We start from the raw sequence: 18011 nt of genomic DNA, 5'->3' as shown, positions 1-18011 counted from the left end.
AGCATGCATAATGGTTTTCTATTCTTGGGGGATGGGGATGCTCTTGTTCTCCAGCACAGTCACTATTAAACGACCCACTTCAGAGAATGTATCTGGTGAATGCAGGAAAAGTCTTCATCTGAAATTTAGCATACATGACATCTCCAGTCCGTAAGTGTTGGCAGATGGCTTCCGTTCTTAAGAGGAGCTGATGTGGACACTCTTCCTAGTATTGTATTTCAAAGAAACAATGACACTTCCATCCAACTTTCAGAATACAATTTGAAGCTTACTAAGAAAGAGGGTTTGCTTTTCCTCTGAGGAGAAACTATTGTGAAGTCTTTGCCCGTGGCTACTGCCTCCAGCCTCTTCTTTTTCTCATTATCTCTTGTTTGTTTTTGTTGTTTGCCAACCTTGCATTTCTTTTTCCCTCTTCAGTTCTTCATCAGATGGTGATACAGGTTTTTCTCTTCCAGGTACTGCATTTCTACTGTGATACCTGCTCTGTCCCCATATGTCGTGAATGTACCATGGGGAGACATGTGGGTCACAGCTTTATCTACCTCCAAGATGCCCTCCAGGACTCCAGGACTCTTACCATCCAGCTCCTGGCAGATGCTCAGCAAGGACGACAGGCTATTCAGGTAAGATACTCCCAACTCAAGTATTCCATTTTTTTTTTCTATTCCCTCACAGCTTGTCTGGTACAGGGCAGGTTGTCAGGCAAAAAGCTCTCTGCTGCTTCTGTCAGCTTTCTCACCCCTTCTGTTCTCCCAGATCTGACAGAAGTGGCTGTATAGCTGAAAACGAAGTGCTGTTAGGAATTTTGCATTCCTGCAGCATAGTCCTGTCATGTAAATCATAATATATATGAAGCTATGTCCAAATGCACTTGAACATGAGGCGTTTTGAGCAAAGTTCTGATCTTGTACGGCAGTGCCAAGCATGTTTCTGTTTTTACAGCTGAAACTTCTAAGATGTCTCTTATGTCTGTACAGCATCTACACTGTAACTACTTATAGGTCTGGTTGTGTCTTCAGCGTTGCCACCGCATATAAAACGCTAATTATCTGTTTGGATTGGTGTGGAACTTTAATCTGCCTGTGTGGGGGATCAGAGTTACCTCCATACAAGGATTGCTCTGCCCACACAGGTGCACACCATAGCTGCCTATTGCATCCTACCTCAGCTACTTTGCAGTGCACATATAAATGCTAAGTGAGGTCTGGAAGGAAGGTAACACAGTGCTTCAACCGGTAGAAGGAAAATCTGCATAGGAAATGAATTTGCAAGTATATGTTGGTAGTTAGTTAACTTGTGTGTTAACTTGAGTAGTATCTAGTAGTAACTATTACGGTATTAGCAGTAGTTTTCCTTTAATAAAGAGCCTTTGGACCGGGAAGGCATAGTACGAAGCGATTTTGCACTACGACTACCTAGTTTTGTCAGCTTCAAATGCTCTGAGCTGGATAGTTAATACTTCTATGTTAGACTTAACCAACAAGACTTTTTTTTTTGTGTTAAACACTGGCAGAAGTAAGCTTTCTCAATTAGATGTGTTTTTCTCTCAATTGTGTGCTACATAAGAGCTGTCCCCTCATCATTGCTTCTTTTAATAGATGACTATTTTGAGTTGGATCTTTTAAATTTTCTTGTTAAATCTTTTAAATCTCATCCTCCAAAGGAGTGATCATAGTCAACAGCAATATCTGCTAGTTGTTTTCCTGCAGTGCTACAGAATTTCTTTGTACTCCAGGCATGTTTCAAAGTGTAGAGTGAGTCTCAGAGGCTGGTTGTTTTGGAGAATCCCTCTCTGTGATGTGACAACTTTGTGCCTCCCTAATAAGTGAGAATAAATGACAGTTATAACCCTTTTTTAGGTGAGCTTGTTCAGTCTGAAAGGAGCAGCTAATTTTACCCCTCCTGAGTCTTTGCACCCAGGGAAGGAAAAAAGTATTGTGATGGTGTAGATATTAACTGTTTTAGATAGCCCCCTTTGGCTTATGAGGTTGTTACATATGTCAGAACATTAAGCACCAAAGTTTTGGAGCTGGATGGCCATTTTAAAACATCATGTTAACTCCAAACCCTGCAAAACTTAACTTCCCAGATTTGTTCTAAATAAAATTATAAGGCTCTTCAGCATTATCAGAAACATTCAGAAACATCTAACATGTCCCAAGAATGAGCAAGAATGAAGGGATTATTCTAGTCTAGAGAACCTCAGTAGTGCAGTGTTTTGAATTTCTCTAGGCTGCCCTAAACAAAGGTTTGTCTGTTAGTAATTAAATTATTGCTTTTGGCCTTTAGGGCTCTTAATCATTTAACTGGTATGGATGAATCATCTAAATAGTGACTGTCTCTTGGAGTAGATACCAAAAGAATAATATTGAGCATCACTCTGCTAGTACTGCGTGCACGCTTTCATCCCTGCTTGCTCCTGGTCTACTTTGCTCTTTTATCTTTCTTGTTCTCTGGCTTTTCTTTTGGAGGCTCCTGCTCTTGTGGTGAGTTGACTACTGATGGGCAGGTAAAAGGTGGGTGGCCTGGCATTGCTTATATAATTTAAGCAAATAGCTCTTGAGTTTAGTTCGTCCAGTTCTGCCCTGGTTCAGCTACTGCCCACCCACTTTAAGAGGAAGTGCAATTGGGCAGTTAGTGAGAAAAAAATCTGTAAAATGAATGAGGCTGTTCAAGAACTGACTTTCATCGAGGCCTTTTAATCTAGACCACTCTACAGAAAAAAGCTGGTGAGCGAGCTGATCTGTGATGAAGCTAAGGAGTTAGTAATCTGTTTGCATATGTGGAGATGGAGAATACTGCAGCTCAGGGCAGCTACTGCCTCAATGTCATCAGCAACAGCTAGAAGAAAAGCAGGTTTTAAAACTGAGGCGCTTGAGTCGAAGGTTGATGCAGTGAACTTGCTACACAAGGGAATTTTTGTATAGAAGAGCTTGTGCTGGGACAACATGGCTGTAAAGCTGCATGTTTATCCCAGGAAGGAGACAGCATATCAGCATGCATTTGGGACAAACTCTGAGGAAATTAGACTAAAATAAAAGAAATTGACTTGAATACTTTTTTTAAAGCTTGGAAGCAGTCTAGAGAATCAAATTCCTATACAAGCTGCAATATGAGGAACATAGACTTCAGCTCTAAGGAGATGATTGAAAAGTAGTATGGTGCAGAAACACTTCTCCATGCAACTGATTCATACTGCTGTTCTAGTATCTTCTTAAAATAGGCTAGGAAAGAGATACCCCTGATGTGAAAACTTGGGGATAAATGAGGAGAGGTAGTTCAGAGTAAAGGGAAAGAGGTGAGCTCTGAAGGGCCTTGCGGGAGAGAGGAAATCAAGCCATAAGTCAACTGGCTGGAGAATATCTGGTTAACCAAAGTTGAAGGCTTTTAGGAATAAATGTTTATTTAAACTCCTCCTGTGGCTTTGGAAGAAAGCCTTTTTTTCAGGCTATGACGATTGCCATACGTTAAGGTACATTTCAGTTTCAGGGGTGACACACCAGATGAGGCTTCAGTGACTCAAAATGCTGAAAAGTAAAAACCTCCCTCCTCAAGGGATTTGGAACTCCTCTAAAACAAGTAGTAAGCCTGGCAACATGAGGCTTGTTGGCCAATCTTCTTGATTCTACAGCAGTGGAGAGCTTCTCTTCACCAGTACTGCTCTGGTCTTGACCTGAATCGTGCATTTCTAAGCCTATCCCTAACTTAAGAACTTGCATTTGTGTAACTGAGTGGTGAACTGATCCAGCTAAAGAGACAGCCTCTCAGTGGAATTGCTTTTTTGGCCGAGTCAACTCCCTAGGCTGGCTCATTGCGATCTTAAAGAGACCGATCGTGCCCAGGAATGGAACAGAAACACCCCATTTTATTGCTTGTTGGACCTCTTTCTGAGCAGTCTTATCTCATTAGAAAGCTTTGCTCAGATACTTTTCTCACATTTTCAGTGGCTTGAAGTGATTCACACAAGGATCTGAAAGCTGAAGTTAATGAGGTGGAGTGAGACAGAAATGTTCCCTTTTGATACTGACAGATTGTACTGCTGGCTTGTTTGTACCTTAGGAAAGTACACACTTAGCTGTCTTCTTATAAATTTTTTTCCAAGGAGTGGGCCACAAACTGAACGTAAATCTGTTATGATGAAAGATAGATGGCTTCTTTGAAATGTCATGTTCTTAAAATACATCTATACATGTGTAATTGTATATATGTATGTATGTGTATGTAATCTAATGCACTTGCATAACAGTAAAGCAAGGAGTGCTTCCTACCATTTGGGGTTAATTTGCAGGTGGAAGTGTTAAAATACAATTTGATTTGTGTAGGTCAGTTGTCTTTTTTAATAAAACTGTTTTGATCTGAGCCTATATCTGCATGAGGTATTTGGCAGTGCTTTATGTGAAATGTGGAAGCTTGCAGTGGTATCTGGTCATTAGCTGAATATGGAAGAAGAGACTTATCTTCCAGCATCAAAGGCTCAAACTTTGCCAATAAGGAGGGTCATCCGTTAAGGCAGTACCTCTTTTCTCATAGAAATTGTGAGGGGAGCTGGTATGATGCAGATGAGGTGGACCTTGAACACCCTTCTTACTAGAAAGGGAGGGAGGTAGCTAAGTAATTTTTCTCCAGCAAAGTAAATGCTCGGTTGTCTTGAGCACTGAAGGATGCCCTTCAGTGGGAGCTGTCCTGTGGGTATTTGTTTCCTCAGGTATTTCTGGTTTGTGCCTTGCTTTAATAAATTCCTCAGTTTAATATATAAGCAGATAGTTATCATGGAAGATGTATTTTTACACGTGACACTGTCCAACTACTGCTTTACCTTAAACTTTAGGCAAAATTGAGAAAGTGATTTTGTTTGTCTGATGTGAGCTAATCTCTCCTGTAGCCCTCCCTATGTCAAATTCTTTAACCACAAGAAGTGAGAATACTTTAGTTTGTTTCCAGTTTGAGGTCTGACCATTTAAATTGACCTAGCTACTGTGATCTGTGCTATGGCCACACTAATATTGTAATTAAGCTGATTAATCCTAATATTCATACTGTAATTATACTTTGTGTAAGGTTTGCAGTTAATTTCTCTAGTAGAGGAACAGTAGGAAGCTTTTATGATGCAGAAAACTGGCTGTTGTGGCTGAGTTGTTTCACCTTGCACTGTAGCAAGTAATTGGAAGAATCCTGAGAAACCAGCCCTCTATCATGTATTATCCTTATTATCAAGGAACCAAAAACAAACAATGCTTATGGACAGAACACCTTTCAGAATGTGGTGGAAGAGGGCTAACCTGAGATGCAGAAAGTTCATTCATTAGTTCATTTAATTTACTTCTAAAGTCTCGTGAGGGTTTGCCAGAGAATATGCTTCTCAAAGGTCTTTCCCCTGCCCCCCGTAGATATCCTTTAAGAAGGATAAACTTGCTCTTAAATTCCTCAGTGTTTAAGGTTTAAATCTTCCATGCAGAGGTAGGGTAGGTAGGTATTTAAAGTTCTTTATCCATTATCTGTGGAAGGACCTTTTTTTAAGCAGTTAGGTAAGCTTAACATTGATGCTCTGCGATACACTTATAGCTAAACAGCCTTTATTTTCTTGGTGATTCCACACAGGGCTGTGTTGTACAGCAGTGTTCAAATAGGTAATTCTAACGTTCTGCCTCTGCGTTTGGATTAGCAGGCTCTTCTCTTTGAGACTTAAGTTGGCCTTTTTCCATTAACTTTGCTGTGTGGATGTAATTGTGGATGTACTTGTTTAATTTGGGTAGCAATCTGCAGAAACCACGCAATGATACCAGCATCTTTACAGTGACTCCATATTTGTTTGTAGTCTGTCTTTCTCCTTGAGTGTTGCACTCTTCTGACCATACCTTTCATTTAAAAAAAAACTGGCACTAGTGAAAACAAGTAGTGTTGTATCTAGAAAAGTACACTTAAATATTTCATAGGCACATTATAATTCAGCCAAGATGAAACTATTAAGGTTTTCTGTTAAGTCAGAGTGCGAGTTCTTAATGTCCATTAGAAGATGGGACATCTGAAAAACTGATGAAAATTGAAATTGACGAGTCCTGCTTTGGGTCCCTCCATAGTCAGCCCAGGTATCCAGAAACAAAACCTAAATTTTAGACTTCCTTGCTACTTCTGGCTCTTACAGTCAGCTCCTCGTTACTTTGTGTTATAGCATCAGTTGCTGTGTCAGAACCACTGTAGCAAGATAACTACTCTGAGTTTCCTGCAGAAACATGAAGCAACTACAAGAAAGCTTGCAGAGATGTCCTGAAGGACACAAGGAGTTCGGTACAATTTCGCTCTTCACTTTTTACTCAGAAGCGGCTGAAGCATATAAAATGTATGACTCAGTAGGTGTAACTATCTTGAGGCTTCAGCAAACTCTTTCGGTTTGTATAAAATGCCCAAATTAAACAAGACTTGCTCGTTTAATAGTCCTCATTAAATACTTTGCAGTCTGAGAGTACAGATAACGTTGCATGCTGTAGTCCTCTTCTGCTAATGTGTTTGTGTTCGTATGTTGCTTTTTTGAGTAGATTTATAGAGAAGAACAGGGTGTTCTGAAATGGGCTGGTAACTGTAGCTAGTGACAGATGTCTGCTGGACTGCATTGCATTTAATCATGAAAACATACCTGTTTGCCAAATGGAAGCTTGATTTGCAAGGTTTCCATTTGTTGTGGCTCTCAATCGCATCAAGTGAGCACACTGTCATTACTTAAATTTTACTATGGTGGAGTATTGGTTTCAGTCCTGAAGTTGGCAAGATATACTGCAAAGTCATTTCTTCATTTTTGGCAACACAAGGCTCTGGTGAAATCCATAATAGAATGGAGAGTATCTTGTTAGTCTTTTAGCTCCTGGATAGCCACATGAGTGCATAGGTGCAAGCTGAAAATGGACAACTGCACCTGCCAACAGCAGGAGCCACAGTAGATGCTACTGGATTGGTAATGGATAACTGAATCAGATGGTTTCCTGAACACAGCTCTTGTCTCCAGTTTCCCAAGCATGTTAGTTAGTTACCTATTTCATTCACAAACACTGGAAGGATGAAGCTGGAATGAGAGTGTTGAATGGTGCCTTTTTTAGAAAGGATTAGTGGTGGAAAAAATTGTGTAGTGCTTGACTAGAAAAAGGAATGCTACTTCTCAACATTGTTCCTAAAATACTGGCTTCTCAGAGGACAACTTCTATACAGGAAATGCCTGCTGAACAACAGCAGATTTATTGTGGCAGAGCTGTGACACCCTGCAGTAATTGGAAAGTGCAGGAGATTTTCATGCTCCCAGAAGCTGTCCTTTAATCCCTTGTACTGGTGCATGGTACAATGAAGTCACAAGCTCTGTACAGTAGATTTGCTTATATATATGTATATAATCAAGCCGATATTCGGGCTCTGCTGTATGAAATGGGTGAAGGCCTAGTAGAATCGAAGAAGTGTTACTTTGTGCCTTTTCCTAAAGGTGCAGTTAAATGTGAGTAAGCTCTTACAGATTTGGTTGAGCCCTAAGTGTATTATTTTTCTCTCCAGTTGAGTATTGAACAGGCCCAGGCTGTGGCAGAGCAAGTTGAGATGAAGGCGAAGGTGGTACAGTCTGAAGTCAAAGCAGTGACTACTAGGCATAAGAAGGCCTTGGAAGAGCGAGAGTGTGAGCTGCTCTGGAAGGTACGTACCTAACACTTGTGCTTTGTACATTTGATATTGGAAACACTCTTGAACTTGTACACTAAGCATAAACACTACCATTTATGGTGAACTCATTGTTTTCTAGGGAGCAGGTTGCTGTGTTCTGCCTCTAGTTGGTTTTATTTTGAAGGATTTCTTAGCCTTATGAAAAAGCTCTTTTTTTTTTGTAGGAAATACTGTGTCCTTAGGCAAGCTCAGCCACACAAGTAAGGTGGGCACTCCCCCTGCTGGCTCAGCAGCAGTGCATCACATCTCAAGTACTGAGGTCAAGATGTCAAGAGATAGTGCCATCCTGATATAAATTACTTCTCTCCTGCCTCCTATCCTGTTGAAATGGTAATTTTCTGGTGTATGTGTTGCCAGCAAAATGACCATTATACTGGTAAAGTTATTTCATGGAACTACACTAGTTAAGTGAGATTAATCTTCTGAAGGAGAGGTTTGTATTTATGTTGTTTTCTTAGTACTGACGTTTTTACAAAAGTTAACTTTGTAGTTTCTATACTTCTAAGGATGCTTTTCTGAGGTACTCACATTGAGGGAAATGAGTTCACTTTCCACTCTAAGCCTTCCCTAAGTAGCTCAACAACCTTTTCTTTTGAAGTATCATATATAGTACAGGAGAAGTAAGAGCTATTCTTAAGTTGTTTGTATCTCAAGAGATTGAATATATGCTTTTAAGGAATGCCTGAGAACAAGTTCTTTTTGGGTTATAAAATATTTTAAGAAGTAAAAATAGTTCTTGTTAGTACACGCTTTGGAGGTGTGAGAAATCATTCTAACAAAAGTAAGGCAATTGAGTATATATTAAGGTAGTGTATGAAGAGTGCTAGTGTATTATTTTGGGTAACAAAGCTCACTAGCATCCAGAAAGTACCTGTGATTGGTAATCTTTTGGAAACAGGTGATCTTAACGGGATATTGAAAGAAGCATCTCTATTTTTTTTTCAGAAGCAGCCTTTTTAAAAAATGCATATTTTTATACATTTCATATATATATGAAATTACATTCTTATACATCTGTTAGCTAGTCAGTGTTTAACCAAGGACTCTTCAGACAGTGAGTTGTCCTGTTTACCTGTGCGACCTGGTGTAGGGAACCTGCTTTGGCAGGGGGGTTGGTCTCGATGATCTCTAGAGGTCCCTTCCAACCCCTACAATTCCGTGATTCTGTGATTCTGTCCCTCAGTGAAATACACTAGAGATATTGTTCTGCAGCCAAGCAAGCATTCAGACATGAGGAAATACGTTTTTCCAACAATAAAACAATTACGTTTCATTAATTTTGCAAGCTAGGTGTATTTGCCAAAGGATCCTGAGTGATTTTTCACAATTAAAGACAAACACGGTCATGTAAACACAAACGAACAAATGCAAAACAAACAAAACCTGAAAGCAAACAAACAAAACCAACCGTTTTTGCTTGATCTACAGTTGCCCAGGAAGGGACTGGCAGCTGCTATCTGTGTCCTTTGAAGTAGCATTATATAGCATTTTATTTTAAAGCAGTAGTTCAGTGTGGCTGCTGGTATTTGTAGGAAAATATTAAAGCAATTGGACCCTAAAAATTCCAGATGTCTGGTATTATCCAATCACACGGAAGCACTTCGGACAAGCAAGGGAGTGAGGAGAGCCCATATCCATTAGCTGATGCCAACTCTTAGGAGGCTAAGAGTTATGTGATAACAGCCTGCCTTCTGAAATTGGTCTCAGTTCTCTTTTTAGAGCAGCCTTGGCTGGGAGTTCGCAGTTACTTCTTTCCTCTCCAGAGTCATTAAATAAGACATACCTTCTGACAATCTGTCAAGTACTCTGCAACTAGAAGGCAGAACAGCTTTTAAGGAAGATAGTCATTATTAGCTACTAAAGAAGCAAATCTTCTTTTCAAATGTTATACTGATACAGCAGTTCCATGGAGCATGAATGTGTGATTTTTAACTGAAGACTGGAGAAAATAATCTTCTGAATTTGGATAGATAATTGTTTTTCCTTGTTTTTGCTCCCCTGCATCAGGGTTTCTAAAGACTTGTCTGACAGTTCTTGGTCTTATCATGTCTTGTGTCAGCATGCTGCAACAGATATATGACCACTTATGTAAAAGCGATGTTGGGATGTGTTTTGATGTTAAGTGATAACTGCTCGTGATTGGTGGATGGTTAGACTGGATGATCTTGTAGGTCTTTTCCAACCATGGTAATTCTATGATTCTAAGGGTTGTCTTTTCTGATGTATGCTTTTTTCCCCACCCCTCATCCTCTCCCAGGTGGAAAAGATTCGTCAAGTCAAGGCTAAGTCGCTCTACTTGCAAGTTGAAAAGTTACGCCAGAACCTAAATAAGCTGGACAACACAATTAGTGCTGTTCAGCAGGTCCTGGAGGAAGGTCGTACCATAGATATTCTTCTGGCCCGGGACCGCATGCTGGCTCAGGTGCAGGAGCTCAAGAATGTGAGAGGCCTTCTGCAGCCCCAGGAGGATGACAGGATCATGTTCACACCCCCTGACCAGGCACTGTATATGGCCATTAAGTCAATGGGCTTTGTTAGTAGTGGGGCTTTTGCTCCTCTGACCAAAGCCACTGGGGAAGGCCTCAAGCGTGCACTGCAGGGCAAAGTGGCCTCTTTCACAGTTATAGGCTACGACCACGACGGTGAGCCTCGCCTTTCAGGAGGTGACATGATCTCTGCAGTGGTAATGGGCCCAGATGGAAATCTGTTCAGGGCAGATGTCAGTGATCAGCAGAACGGAACCTACCTGGTCAGCTACCGTCCGCAACTAGAGGGAGAGCATCTGGTGTCCGTGATGATGTGCAACCAACACATTGAGAACAGCCCCTTCAAAGTTGTGGTGAAATCCGGGCGCAGCTACATAGGTATCGGGCTACCCGGGCTCTCATTTGGCAGTGAAGGAGACAGCGATGGGAAACTCTGCCGCCCCTGGGGGGTTAGTGTAGATAAAGAAGGCTACATCATCGTGGCTGACCGCAGCAATAACCGTATCCAGGTGTTCAAACCATGTGGGACTTTCCATCACAAGTTTGGCACTCTGGGTTCCCGGCCCGGCCAGTTCGATCGTCCCGCCGGTGTGGCCTGTGACGTCTCACGCCGGATCGTCGTGGCTGACAAGGACAATCATCGCATCCAGATTTTCACGTTTGAGGGGCAGTTCATTCTGAAGTTTGGGGAGAAAGGAACAAAGAATGGGCAATTCAATTACCCGTGGGACGTGGCCGTCAACGCAGAGGGCAAAATCCTGGTCTCCGACACAAGGAACCATCGCGTTCAGTTGTTCGGGCCCGATGGTGTGTTTCTTAATAAGTATGGCTTTGAAGGGGCACTCTGGAAGCACTTTGATTCCCCCAGAGGTGTGACTTTCAATCACGAGGGCCACTTGGTAGTGACAGACTTCAACAACCATCGCCTTCTGGTCATCCATGCAGATTGCCAGTCAGCACGCTTCCTGGGCTCGGAGGGGAGTGGGAACGGGCAGTTCCTGCGCCCACAGGGAGTGGCGGTGGATCAAGAGGGGCGCATCATCGTGGCCGACTCCAGGAACCACCGGGTGCAGATATTCGAGTCCAATGGTAGCTTTTTATGCAAGTTCGGCACTCAGGGAAGCGGCTTTGGTCAGATGGACCGTCCTTCAGGTATAGCTGTCACCCCTGATGGCATGATTGTTGTGGTCGACTTTGGAAACAATCGAATTCTCGTCTTCTAATCTGCGTTTGAATTTGGAAGAAACTGTCTCAGGGAAATTCTTCTAAGAGAAAATGAAAAAAATACAACGTTGATTCAAACCTACCTCATCTTTAATTTTTTTACAGATGAATGTACTTATCTTTTCTGCAGGGAGTGAGCCTGTAAAGTTAAATTCTATCTACCTCATTGTCCTCCCTTCCCTCCCCGGTTTCTCTCCCCCCTCCCCATCCTAACACACTCGCAGTTCAGAAAATTTTACCTCTCCCCTGATGGGGTTTCATGCACAAACATGTGTTGCTGTGCACATTAGGTGGTTTGTGTGGTGAATTCTGTAGGCTAAGCCAAAAAGGCTCTATATCACTTTTTTTAATGGAGAAAATGATAGTAGATATCTGTAGAGAACTTGTGTTCTTGACCATTCTGCATTTCTGTGGGTGGGGACATGGGAGGGGGGGATTTTTTTTTTCTTCTTCTTTTTTTGAATTGCTGCTGCAGCAGAGAACTTTTTCCTGTTCTCCTTTTTATACCTCAGTGTGTTTGATTTACTGGTGAGCACAGCGTTTTGTTCCCAGAAGACTTTTGAACGTTTTGTGGAAGTGAGTGGGATTCACTCGCCAGGAAGAGTGAGTTTGCATCTTTTTGGCATTTCTGTGTATTTTTTTCTGAAACACAGTAATCCAACAGCACAAAGAGAAGCTGATGAAAATGCACAATTATTTTTGAGTTGAAACCAAATTGTTCATTTTAGTGGCTTAGTACAGTTATCATAAAGATTAAACAAAAAAGCAATGCTTTCTTTAGTTTAACATCTTGAGGTTTGTTGTTTTTGTTTTTGTTTTTGTTTTTTACTCCTTTCACCTGAAAGCTAAATTAGTTAAAAAAAAAAAAAGTTTCTTTTATCAGTATGTGCGCCTAATCTGGGTAACAGAGGTTACAGGGGGCATTGAAACAAGGAAAAATCAAGCCTTGGTTTATGTTCTTGTGAAATGGTGAGGTTTTTTTCTTTCTCCCCATAGAGAGTCTTTAAGAAAAACAAGAAGTTCAGTGGATTTGTTAGAACAGAAGTGGTACCTTTTTCCAAAATTAAGAAATAAGCACAGCTTTGGAGATTCAGGGTGAGTTTTGGAGAATTTAAGTCTCTTGTGTTTAGAGGATTGCAATAACTTTAACCGTGATAAATGCAACTTTTTTTCATCTTCTGGCTTCCCCAAAGAGCTGGACTGGAGAAGTCCAGAAGCTCTGCTGTAGTTGTTAGGGTGGGGTCAGCCTGTGGCTCCGTGTAGTTCTTGCTACAGATCAAAGTGAAAAGCTACGAGTTCCAGCCTAAGGCAAACTGCATCAAGATGAAAATTTGCTTCTTTTTTTCTTTTTTCTTTTTTTTTCCAGGGCAGTACCAAAGAATTCTGTGTAAAATAACTGAATATGATCCTTACAAGCTTGGAGGCGGGGGGAAATGAGCCCTTTCAGGGATGTAAAAATTGCTTTTTTTGAGAAGCAGAAACTTTCTGGGAGATTAGAGACCTTTCTAACGTACTAAGGACTTTGAGTCCCTCGGAAGATTTAGTCTTATTCTTTTTTGTTCCAGTTCCCATTTGGCTGTTAGTGCAGATATGGTTTCTAGAATTGTTGCTTTACCCTCTGGATAAGGCATTTAGTGGCAATGGTTAAAGTTGGGAAAGGGGCTTTTTTGTCACTCATTGATGGAAGGATTATCCAGTCTTTGCTTCGGAAATGCTTTGGGATCTACATTTACTGCTTGCAAGAGAAGATCTCTTGATACATAAGCATGGTCACTATCAAAGTCTGAAGGGCCTTAACCATCCTTGGCGGAAAGGGTTCATCCCGCTGCCAGCTGCCATGCTCAAAAGTGTCCTGAGATTGAAAAGTTCTTTACAAATTTGTGAGAAATCACAAGGTGCACTTTCCTTATTGCTGCTTTTCCCCTCCAAGGAGTGTTTGACTTTCTGGGTTTTGTAGAAATCCTGATGTATTGCGTACAGACGTCCTTCACTTAAAGGAGGCTTAAACTAAAAGGACCAGAAGGAAACAGACCAATTCAATGAGATGGCAAAACCTCTTTTAAAAGGATAAGGAAAAACACCTAAATTAAATGAAGTAACTGTGCTGCCTTTCAGCCAAAGCCTCGAGGAAGCAAACTCTTCAAAGCAGTGCGTTTCAGCTGGGCTTAATCTTAGGATAGCATGGTTTAAAAATAGTCTTCAAAAGGATAATCTTTTATACAGATGTCTGTCATTAAACTTGTGTGGCCACTCAACATATGGGTATGAGAGAAACCCAATTTACCTTCAGCTTCAAGTTCTGCTTGTGTCCATGCCTCCCTCCTTGGGGGTGGCCAACATTTGTGGCAGATGGCCCTGTTTATTTTGTATTATTCAGTCCGAGAATTATTTGAAGTTTGGGCTGTGAAAATGAATACCCTGCAACATCTAGATACCAAAGAAAATTGGTTTAAAAAGCTTTAATATTTAGTTTGCAGTGTTCTTGCTTTAATCCTGTCACGTCTTAATGAAAATGCCAGCTCTGTTAATATCTTGACCTGACTGGCTGTCAGTGATTAGAGCATTCTAGAAATGCTCTTGTGCTTTAATACTTGTTGGATTCCCCCCTTCTCTGGGGCTGGGAGAAGGGAATTGTTTTCCAGGCATTAAGAAAAAAAGTAAAAAAGGCTATGTGTGTGTGTTCACCCTTGTGTTGAACAGAGAAACATCCTTGCCTCTCTCCAGCCTGCACTGTGTAGAAGGTGATGTAGAAGTTGCCCTCTGCTCTTTTGTACGGAGCCATTGCACAAACCACCAGTCCAGCTCCCTCAGGAAGAGGAGCGACTTCAACTTCTTTAGTTGCTGTCTGCTTAATCAGTGGGTTTGCTTACAGACAAAATCATTAGGCCTCACATGTCGGGGAGCTTTTTTGTTTTAAAAACGCTACTGTTTAGCTACCCAGAATAATTCCAGATCTTTGTCATAGTGCTAAGCACACTCGGTCTCATTGAAAAGCAGTAGTGTAGCTTATAAAATGGAGTGTTTTATATGCAATGAAAATAAGCAACAATAATATACAAGTTCAGTGCTAACAGCAGATGCCCCATAGGAGCTTTTAAAAAGTAATATATAATTAATGAGATTCAAACCTTGCTTTTTTTCTGTGAGTGTTCTTGGGCTGCGCGTTCTAAGATTGATGCCCCAGTATCAGAACATAAATGGTGAAAGTGTATGGGGAGAAAAAAAGAAAGCAAGGCTTTGATGCTGCATTGCAAACCAAACAAGCCAAAGTGTTCAGAGTAATCTTCTGAACCAGCAGAGGTGGCGTGGAGAAGGCCGAGGTGAGCTTGTGCCTCTTTCTCTTAGCTCTAGCATTGGCGAATGAGAGATGTGGGTAACAGACCTGTTGATTAGAACTCCCAAAGAAATTCCCACCTTGCCAGGTTAAACCAGTGGCTCTCAGTAAACTTGCTTGACAATGTTATCAGCAGTCAGTATGGCTGCTCCAGGGTCAGCCTGTGAAGCAATCTTGTTCCTTGGCAGTTAAGCAGGAACTTCAGCACCGAGCTAAAGCAGATACAATACTTGATAATGCAGGTCCTTCAGATAACTCACTCCTTTTGCCTAGTACCTTTTAAGTAGCTTAAAGGAAGCCCGTAACTATAAAGAAAGCGAGCAAAGGAGGACAATGCCTGAAAAACTGATGTGTATTGGGGCCAGACATAAGTAAGGTGAGGGAAGAAAGAGCAAGGCGCTTGGGTGTAGTGTTCCCTTGGAATTGCAGGAAAATGGGCCCAGTCTGTTTTGTTACAGTGAAACCAAAATCATTTCTGAAGAGTGCAGATTGATAGCCTTATCAGGCCATATCTTTGATCATAAAATTTGCTTTATTTCCGGTTTAAAAGAAATTGTGCCAAAGTGTTTTGTTTTTGTTTTTGTTTTTTTTTAAGGAGTGTAAGCCAAACGGTGCCAAAAGGTAAGAGGTATTTAAAAATAGAGATATTTAGACACAGTTTGGAACTGTATAAAAATGAACACTGGTACTTGTGTTAGACAAATATTGTACCTTTTGGTTTTCAAGTTCTTGGGAGTTTGAAACCCAGTCTGATGTGGTACAAAATGCACAACGAGAGATGCCACTATTTTTTCTTGAAGTTCTACCTCACTTTGCAGAAGTTAATCATCTACCTCAGTTTAGCATCAGACAGGTTTGAGAAATAGCTGAGAAATCAGCCTTGGCAAAGGATTCATCCTGCCTTTTGGACAGGCATTTAATCGAAACAGATAGTGCATACAATATGAAGACTTCTTGCTTCTGGTGGCGTTTTTCTACCTGCCATGGAAATAATAAGCTGCCCTTGGTAGAGAATCCGTAAATGAAACCAAAGGTTTGTGTATTCTGGCAAACAGGACTGAGATACCTGAAACACTTGAGTTTGTTCCGTTTTTACTACTAAGTACGGAGATGTAGACTTTGTTCAGTATTATGACACTACTGGCTGACATACTCCTTGTCCATTTGCAGTGTTCTTACGTCTTTAAGACCTTTAGGTCTTCTCTCTACAAGAGAAAACTCTTGTGCACACCTCCAAGTTGTCCCGTTCCTGTTTGGAAAGACTGATGTTACAATTGCTGCAAATGCAATGCGATACCAAATGCTTGAAGGGAATATGATACTGATTTGTGTTAGACTTGGTGATTATAGTAGTAGCTTTCTTGACACAATGGGATTTTTTCCACCATGACAAAGCAACCAAGTTCCTATTCCTGGAGGGCGATTTAAGTTCAGATATTGTCAGGAGAGGCAGTTGAGAACCAGAATGTTGGGTTTTTACGCAACTTTAATAGTGACATGCAGCATTCCCCTTGCTTTACCTGTGGAGTGAAGTTGCAGAAGCACATTTTCAGATCACTGTATTGGAAGATCTCTTTTCTTCCCCCGCTCACATGTGGGGTTGATGGAAGCGGGTACAGAAACTCCCTAATATTGATGAGCTGTGTTGGGTTTGGTAAATGTTATGGTGGAAAACGTACATTGATGTCTCTAAGTGATCTTACGGGTTGACAAGCCAGAGTGGCATCTTTTCCATCATTGTTTAACCAATAATGGTTCTAAAAATGCTTTGTGTACCTGCATGGTCTTAGACCTTCTATTAATGATTGTATCAACTTACAAACTCAGGTCGATAATTTTTTAAGCTCTTTTCATAGAGCCTTTCTGACTGAATGTTAAGTGTCTGTGTAGTGCCGTAGTTGAGTAACTTCCTTTTGAGCTACCAGACTAGATTAAAAAAAAGAGTCCTTTTATAGGTTTGTAGAGTCCTCTTCAGACAGCGTAGTAGTTTTTCCTTCCGAGGGAGAGATGTCTGTTTCTGGGTTTTGTTTTTAGTTTCTTTTCTAAAACGACTGAAAAGTTTTTACCTAGGTTGTAAGGTGTGGTTAGTCAGCGGCGTCGGTGGGGGGTTCTACTGTATGTGAGCTGTTGTGCTGCACATCACCTGTCACGTGCCGCCTGCCTTAGTTGGGTGGAAATGGGAAGCCCGCAACAAGATGGTCACTCACTTCAGGCTCGTGTGTGACAAATCGCATTTTCTCTCCTCCTCTAATTGGCTGCAGAGTACGGCCCCAACTTAGAAAAGTTCATTACCGGTGTGTAACATGTTGCCTCGATGCAGGCTTGTATCAAGATCCGGAATGGTTTTGTCAGCCCTTGGATGTCGAGCATCTTGAGACAATTGGGTTTGTAGTTTCCTGTTCTGCTGCAGTTGTTTTCCTTCTACTTTAGTGATTAATCATGCTTCTCTCCTCATAATAATACAAATGTCTCAGCAGGACAGACAGTGCCCAGCTTTTAATGAGCTGCTCAGAGCTTTTATATCTAATGGATAATGAAACAGGCTGTGACAAGAACCTCTGTGCTCCAAACAGGGCATCGCATTTCTGCTTGGACAAAAGGCGACGTTTGAGATGTGGGGTGTTGAGTACTGCGGGAAGGAAAGCGTGACAGGTTATGTGCAAACTTTTACGTAGGATAAGTGAGCAAAACGTTAGAACTTTCTGTGTTAATGGAGGCTTCTGAATGTATCTCTGTGGTCCATAGGGAAGGCTGAAGGATGTAGCAAGGAGATGATGTATCAGCTACTGGCAGCCTTAAAACAAAGTCAGTGTCTCTCTGGACTTTAAAATGTTCCTATGCAGTTTATTTTATTTTTGTTTAATCAAATAAATGTGAGGAGTTTTTTTTGTTTGTTTGTTTTTTCATGGCAAATCTGTGTGTGTGTTTTTCTGTATTAACCAGTAAGGACTTCTTTTCTGCCAGGATGCAAAAGGGGGAACAAAAAAAATTAAACCCTCTCCTGGCTGTGAGCCTGCCTGTATGCAGCTGGTGATGCTGTTGCGATACTACTGAATACTACTGAAAACCTGAACTTGAAGGCACAGCTCTGCAAGGGGAGGAGGAATGCGAGGTGCTGGGGAGAGGCGTAAGTCACGATGCAGCGTCCTCTCCTGCGGTGGTGACGGGAGCCCATATGGGCCGTACTGGGCGCAGTCACTCGCTCTGGCCGCAGTTCACGTCCAACCCAGCGCTGCCCCTCGGCTGGGAGCCGCCCCCGGCCCTGACCTCGTGGT

At 41.5% G+C, this 18011-nt stretch overlaps 1 protein-coding gene across 1 annotated transcript; it reads left to right on the top strand.

The window, feature by feature from the left end:
• Positions 1–280: 280 nt before the first annotated feature.
• TRIM71 (tripartite motif containing 71) lies at positions 281–17621 on the top strand. The gene is made up of 3 exons (XM_031553948.1): positions 281–623; positions 7531–7665; positions 9950–17621. Exons 1-3 carry the CDS (start codon positions 429–431, stop codon positions 11399–11401), a joined length of 1782 nt encoding a protein of 593 aa, XP_031409808.1. The 5' UTR covers positions 281–428; the 3' UTR covers positions 11402–17621.
• The last annotated feature ends 390 nt before the right edge of the window (positions 17622–18011 follow it).

Source organism: Meleagris gallopavo, chromosome 6 (assembly GCF_000146605.3).
Source record: "Meleagris gallopavo isolate NT-WF06-2002-E0010 breed Aviagen turkey brand Nicholas breeding stock chromosome 6, Turkey_5.1, whole genome shotgun sequence".
Classification (NCBI taxonomy): domain Eukaryota; kingdom Metazoa; phylum Chordata; class Aves; order Galliformes; family Phasianidae; genus Meleagris; species Meleagris gallopavo.
Note: the sequence above shows the minus strand (reverse complement) of the source record. Positions and strands in the feature narration are given on the sequence as shown.

Bases quoted from the DNA above. Each gene is read 5' to 3' on its own strand.
- TRIM71 (XM_031553948.1), top strand. From the start codon at position 429: ATGGTGATACAGGTTTTTCTCTTCCAGGTACTGCATTTCTACTGTGAT. The intron at 624-7,530 runs GTAAGATACTCC...TTTTCTCTCCAG, and splicing joins AAGGACGACAGGCTATTCAG to TTGAGTATTGAACAGGCCCA. The intron at 7,666-9,949 runs GTACGTACCTAA...ATCCTCTCCCAG, and splicing joins AGTGTGAGCTGCTCTGGAAG to GTGGAAAAGATTCGTCAAGT.